We start from the raw sequence: 7,486 nt of genomic DNA on the forward strand, positions 1-7,486 counted from the left end.
ACCGGATTGATTGAGAACAGGGTGAACAACGACCACTATTGATGCTGGTGGAAATTGGCCTACTCTTGGTCAGTCTAGGACTGAGAGTAGGGACTTTAAATGGAGTTCTCCTACATGTTGATATAATTAGGGATGATCAGAAAGTAGGTGGACAGTCATCCAATGGCGTGGCTGCAGGCTTTTGGCATGCTGAGGTGAGTGATCCTTCATCAGGGCACACAGAGCGTCTGCATGCATGATTAACTGATTTACATTGGTGCAACAGTGGAATAGCGCTGGTGTCCAAACTTTTGCAGTTTCATATACAGTATATGCAGTGTACATAGCATCTCAGAACAAATTTTAATGGAATTGTAATGATCTCAGCACTGATGCCGGTCTAATTCAGCCTCTCGTCACACCTGCCCAGTTTCCAATTCCCTCTGCAATCAGCGTTCACCAGTTCCACCTGTTCCCACCACTATATCAACGGCCCTCAGATCAGCCATCAGTGCCAGAGTATCCTCAAGCCAGTGTGGTAAGAATATTCCAGCATTCACCTGATTGCCTGTCTGTTACCGACCAGTTTTGTTCTCTGTCTCCGAGCCTGCCCGACCCTGTCCTGTCTCTGCCTGACCGCCTGGAAACTAGACCTGACCCGCCTCCCGTCTCTGAACCTGCCTGACTCCTCTCTGGACGAATCCCCTCGGACTGATTTCCTGTGAACCGGACCTTGACCCGCCTGTGAGTACCGAGCCTGACTAAGCCTTTAACTTCTGAGCCCTGCCCGTTACTGGACCCAGACCGGATCCCGCTCACGGATTGCCCTATTGGACTGCCCACTGAATTCCGACCCCGGACTGTATTTTGGATAAGGACACTGAAAGCCCCAGGCGTCGTCGGCCTGTCAGCTCATTCCCTTCGGCTCAGTCAACTCTGCCCCTCCGAACTTGGACCCCGTAAGGTTAGTGCTCCTCCAAACCGCAACACTCCTAGTCACAGGGTTTGTTCATTGATACTAACCTGCTGTCCTCACCCCCAGGAGTTCCAGGCTAGATGCTTCCTGCCATCCCTCTCGAGCCGTTTACCCATATAACAATAAACCAGACTCAAACGCCACTGACCTGTCTCATTGTCTTCTGGGTCTGCCTTTTCTGAGCATCACAGGAATATATTTACTCATTTATTCTTGGTTGCTTCCTTTAGCTAGTGGTCAAATTGCTTTTCTTTAAAATCAAAGGTGTAGAAAGACATTGCTGGGGCTTAGCCAGTGGATCTTTATGTGCCACTAAAATAAAGGTATTACACACATATGATTTAATTTTATGTGGTGTGTTTCATCCTCATAATTCACAAAAATTACCTAAATGTTGGTAAAACAAAATTGGGAATTTTAAATGCCTTCAAAGATAATGGAGGTTTCCAAAGAATGTTTTAATAAGTAAAGTCAAATCTATAATTGCAAAACTGTGGAGGACTTTGGATGAAGTTTCTTCTGATTAGAACAAAATCTAAAATGAACTTTAAAGGTTCCATCCAACCTGTTTCACTGCCAGAGAGTCTTTCACAGTGATTCATACTTACTGAAACACCACTGAAAATTTTTTTTAACTTTAGGGTGATATATGCTCTTGAAATTATATAATTTAGCTACAAAGTAAACTTATAGAGGAGTAAAGTAACATTACCACAAAAACTAAATAGTGTAACAATTTGAAATATAAAGAGTAAATGGAAAGATGTTAAAAGTGGAGATTGCTGAATCTCTCAAAGATCCCAGCTCCTACAGGAATCACTAAAGAACATTTCCATAGAGAGGCACTTTGCATCAGCAGCACCATGCTCCAGTGCTCTGGGAGAGTTTATAGTCCTGAGAGTTGAACACTGGAGGACTGACAGCTGTCCTTCATCACAACAGAAGACACAGAAATCCTCCTCATCAAAAACATGACTTTGATCTGCGTCCTCATCTGGACTCTCCTCTGCTTCACTCAGGGTGAGGAAAATCATTTTTCTGTCAGGTGAAAATCATCTGGAGTGTAGCTGAGTTTCTCCTCACCATCTCATGTCCAGTGTTTCTTCTCTCTCCTCAGGGTCTGAGGGACAAAATGTTGTTGTGACTCAACCAGCAGCCAAATCAGTGCAGCTCGGTCAGACTGTTACTATTGACTGTAAGGCTAGTCAGGCGCTTTCAACATCACATTGCAGTTACTCATCACAGGTCTGCCTGTCCTGGTACCACCAGAAACCTGGAGAAGCTCCTAAAGCTCTGATCTATGGAACATCAACCAGATTTTCAGGAATCTCCTCAAAATTCAGTGGAAGTGGAGCAGGGAATGGATTAGACTTCACTCTGACCATCAGTGGAGTCCAGGCTGAAGATGCTGGAGTTTATTACTGTCAGAGTTATCATATCATCAACAGTAAGAGCGTGTTCACACAGTGAAAAATCATCGTACAAAAACCTCCCTCAGTCTGACTGAACAGAAACTGAACTTTGTTCTGCAGCTGGAATCTGCAGCAGACACTGATACAGTTCACTGAACACACACAATGAACCCACACATCATTTAAATTCATCAAGTGTTATTAACATTCAAACTATAAGAAATAAAAGGTATGGTCCTTTAAATCTTTAGATAGTTGAGGAATCTCTAACTTTTAGGAAATTGAGAATATTTTTTTCGGTTCCACTCTTTCATTAAATGGGGAGGACAAAAAAAAACAAACAATACCAGCAGTAAAGCTTATTTAATCCCTTTGTTCCACCTTTCAGACCAAATAAACATTTACATTAAAATAGACATTTAAATGAGATAATCAGTTCTAGCCCAACTGATATCTGTTATCTTGCTAAGATCTAGGAGTTTATTTATTGTTTTGGTAATCATGTGGTACAAATGGACATTTAATATTAACCCTAAAGAGAATAGTAATAAGTATATCATCTTTATTGTCATTGAAACATACATTACAATGAAATTTGTTCTCTGCTTTTAACCCATCACCCTTGGGGAGCAGTGGGCTGCCACTGTGCAGTGCCCAGGGAGCAATCAGGGGTTAAGGGTCTTGCTCAGGGACCCAGAGTGCAAGTACTGGGGATCGAACCAGGTACTTGCATCCTTCTCTGAGTGCAAGCGCGCTGCTCTAACACTAGGCCAACACTCCCCACATAAGCACTGATGAGAGAAACGTCTTTCATTTCTCAAGATTAAAGAAAAATGCTTATAAAACTAATTTTGTTTATAAATATCCTATTAGTTTTATTCCAAAAAATAGATGATAAAAGAAAAATTTAAACCAAAGACTACAAAATGTTGATAGAATATAAACTGCTAAAATTCTTCTAACATCCATCTGAAGTTCAGCAGCTTTTTTTTTTTTTTTTGCAGCCCACGGTTAATGAATTGATAGTTTTCTGATATTATAAGAAATATTTAAATCATTTTAATACCTGCTGTTGGATTCTTTTACAACCAGGTCAATACTCATGACAGATGAACAAAACCAACATATTTTAAAAGATTTAATAGGAGAGACGAGATGATCTGGTCAAAAGGTTATTTATTTATATTATGTGCGGTGTTGTCAGCTTATGAAAATCAGCTATTTTAAAACCTAGGGTGTGAACAATCATAAGATATAAAAGTACTGTCATGACCGCCTAGAAGTGAGCAGCCAGACACAGACTAACAGAGGTGAAGTGAATATTTAATTTTAGAGAGCTGAACTTAGAGCGAGAATCACAGGCAGGAAAACCCAGCTGAAGCATGAACAGGTAGGAAAACAACTAGAGGGATCGAATAGGAAGAACCAGTGATAAGAGAATTAAACAAAACAGGTCAGAAAATGGATGGATGCATGGTGGATGGATGGATGGATGGATGGCTGGATGTTTAAATACTGGGAAGAGAGGGAGAGAGAATGCATGAAGACCAGGTGGAGGAAATCAGCTGATAAGGATCACTCAGGTGAGAGAGCTGAGGGAGAAAAATAAAAAGGGACAAAAACATGGAAATCTAAAAGAAACATGATAGAAGTTTAATTAATAATGGAGTTTTAAAAAAAACATTTAAAAGTTCCTCTTTTTGACGTTCTTCTTAGACTGGTCTGTTTGAGGAGGAAAGCTGCTGCTAGCAGAGCTCCATGTGACTGACTCTGTGTGTTTGCATATGTGTCCTGCCTCTCTGCTCCCAGCTGTTAAGAGGTCAGTGTTGATCAGTGGCTGTCCAGGCCTTTCAGAGCCACTGACACACCAGCAGCACAATGATGATGTTACTGACTCTACTGCTGACCACCCTGGGGCTCCTGCTTCACGGTGAGACTCTCTGCTCAGAACTGCTTCTAGGAAGAAATCAGCTTCAGGACAATTAGAATTCTGCCATCATGGAGAAATACTGAAACAAGATGCTGATGCTTTCTTTCATCTGTTCACAGATTAATAATCATTTACAATCAAACATAATTTGTCTCAATTGTTGTTTTTCGTGTTTTCCAGGTTCATCAGGAGACATCATCCTGACTCAGAGTCCTGGATCTCAGTCTGTTGCTTCAGGACAAACGGTCTCAATAAAATGTAAGACCAGCACGAGTGTAGGTAGCTGGCTTCACTGGTACCTTCAGAAACCATCAGAAGCTCCTAAACTCCTGATTTATTTAGCTACAAATCGTCAGTCTGGAGTTCCAGCTCGTTTCAGTGGAAGTGGATCTGGTTCTGACTTCACTCTGACCATCAGTGGAGTTCAGGCTGAAGATTCAGGAGTTTATTACTGTCAACAGGGTGGTTACACACCGTTCACACAGTGATAGAACGTCGTACAAAAACCTCCCTCAGCTGGAGAGGAACTGATCTGACTCCACAGCTGCTCTGAAACTGAAACACTAAAGGTTTCCCCAAAATGTGTTTATTTCTTTACTTATATATATATATATATATATATATATATATATATATATATATATATATATTTTTTTTTTTTTTTTATCACTAAGTAGTTTTTATTTTTATTCCTGTCTGATTAAAAAGACAAATTAGAAATTACAGTTTTCACAGTTGTTAAACTGTTAATCATCAGATACTAACTTTAATACATTTCTTTATCCATTCATCTATTTTCTTAAATCACTGAATAGTTTTTAAATAACTTTCTTAATTCAGAATGTGATGAGCTTGGTAAGATGATAAAAGATTGCAAAGAAGTTAAACAATACTTATATAAAAATGTGAACTTATTCCAGTGAACAAGTGTTTAACAGTGAATCAGTGAATAACTTCAACTGTAGTTCATAAAAAGTCAAACCAGCTCTTTAAAATGCTGGTAAGAGGTCAGAGTTTATCAGTGGCTGTTCAGGGCTTTCAGAGCCACTGAGACATCAATAATATTATTAAAATATATATATTTTGTCAAAGGATTTAATTATACAAATTGACCATGAAAATTTCTTATTAAATGGACTCTTAGTTCTATTGAAAGCAAACTGTATTTTTTTTAAATATATAACTTAAAAACATGGTTTTATGTGTTTCATTTAAAAAATGTAGTAAATATTTATAAATTGTGTACATATTTTACATAAATCAAAACAAACTGTAAACAATTGCCTTTGAACAGATTTTTTACATGAAAAGAAATCAGTGACTTCAAACTAACTTTTAAACTCAATAACAAATTAGGTGGAGACCAGGAGTTGAAGAGTAAATCTTTATTACTGAATAGTGACCAACAAGACAAAGCAAAGATGACTGAGTGAAAATAGAGAATAATCAGGAGAGAAAAAGTGAGAGCAGTCACAGATTAAAGCCAATATCAGTGTCTCAGAGAGTGCGGTCAGGACTGGGAACACTGGTCTCTCCTCAGCGTCTCTGTGACTGCAGTCTGGGAGCCCTGGGTGGCCTCACAGGTCACAGAGCCCACCTTCCTCCACTGGTCTGCAGGGAGCCTCAGGGTGCTGCTCCAGCTGTAGAGGCCGTCCTTCTGCAGCACCCCGGGGCTCCTGCTCTGCTCCCAGCTGCTGCTGCTGCTGCTGCTGTCGTCCACCTTCCAGGACAGACTCCAGTCTGAGGGGAAGCCCTTGTTGGCCAGACACATGAGGGTGGCCTTCCCCTGCTGCAGCTCCTCACTGGAGGGGGGCAGCACCGTCAGGGTGGGACGGGCATCACCTAGGAGACACCAATCAGGTTAGAGGACAGGAACCACACACCTGGTAATCCAAGAGCAGATATGGGTGCAGCTTCACTGTGTTAGAAATTACTATTTTATATTTCCAGTAAACATCTTTATCTGCTCCACCAGTCACTTCCTGACACATTGTTTCACTTCCCTTGAAGGAACCTCTCATGCATATCTGCACAGACTCGTCAGGCATCGTGAAACTTCTTAAAATGGATTATGTAGAAAAAAATATGAACTGAGATGTAAATCCTCGTTGACCAGAAATGAACTAAATTTGAGCTGAAATACTAAGTTACTTAAAAATGAAACAAAACATAATTTATTGCCCTTCATGCCAGACAGTCTCTAACTTATTTTACACTTTGCAACAAGGAGGAAATAACAAGGTAAAACTGACCCTCATGGTAAAAGTAAATAATCAGATACTCATGACCATCATTTAAATTTGACATCATAGAAATAATCAGAAATATAAACCTGTGGTGAAATTGCAAAACCAAACTTTTTTCTTTGTCCACCATCATTGATTAACTGAGGTGTCTTTTCAGTCTCATTGTCCAAAGCTTAAAACACAAACTGCAGTTTTAAGAGAAACATTTTTGAGTTGAGTGGATTTGAAATTAAATAAATTCATAAAAAAAATAAGTAAACAAGTACTTATGGACAGTTGGAAAAAATCTAAATAAATCTTTTTCTGTATCCTAAAAATATCTATGTTATCATTTATTTCACAAAGATGTTAAAATCTGACAGATACTCAGAAACTTACTTCCAACATCCAGTCTGGTTCCTCCACCAAAAATCCTCCACAGTGATATAAACTGATGGAGTCGTACAAAAACCTCTGACTGTTAGAGACACGGCTCTCTGACTCTGAACACAACAAACTGATTCTGGCTGAAAACACTAAACAAGTCCTGGTGTATTTTTACCCATTTTAACCTGATTTAAGTGTAAGATGTTATTTCTGGTACTTCATGTTTCTGGCAAGAACTGGAGATTTTGTTGTTCACTCAAATAAAATAATAAAAGTTTAAAACCTTTTTACAGCTCAAAATCTCCCAAGTTTAGAGACTAAAAACTATTTTGAATAAACAAGCTCATGTAGTCATCAAATATATTAAATATTCAACTTACTTCCAACATCCAGTCTGGTTCCTCCACCAAACGTGTACCACAGTGATACAAACTGATGGAGCCGTCGTACAAAAACCTCTGACTGTTAGAGACACGGCTCTCTGACTCTCAACACAACAAACTCTACATGAACAGTTTCTGCCTGAAAAACACAGCTGGTTGATTGCTTTAACAATCAGATTTTTTTTTCATAATTT

At 39.4% G+C, this 7,486-nt stretch overlaps 3 gene segments (V, D, J or C); 2 read left to right on the top strand and 1 right to left on the bottom strand.

The window, feature by feature from the left end:
• Positions 1–1,888: 1,888 nt before the first annotated feature.
• Positions 1,889–2,425, top strand: LOC118565446. The segment is given in 2 exon segments: positions 1,889–1,975; positions 2,073–2,425. Coding segments are annotated over 2 exon segments (402 nt in total).
• Positions 2,426–4,141: 1,716 nt separating this feature from the next.
• On the top strand, positions 4,142–4,785 carry LOC118565489. The segment is given in 2 exon segments: positions 4,142–4,297; positions 4,478–4,785. Coding segments are annotated over 2 exon segments (360 nt in total).
• Positions 4,786–5,697: 912 nt separating this feature from the next.
• Positions 5,698–7,343, bottom strand: LOC118565505. The segment is given in 2 exon segments: positions 5,698–6,139; positions 7,290–7,343. A coding segment is annotated over 1 exon segment (261 nt).
• Positions 7,344–7,486: the final 143 nt, after the last annotated feature.

Source organism: Fundulus heteroclitus, chromosome 13 (genome assembly GCF_011125445.2).
Source record: "Fundulus heteroclitus isolate FHET01 chromosome 13, MU-UCD_Fhet_4.1, whole genome shotgun sequence".
NCBI classification, from domain to species: domain Eukaryota; kingdom Metazoa; phylum Chordata; class Actinopteri; order Cyprinodontiformes; family Fundulidae; genus Fundulus; species Fundulus heteroclitus.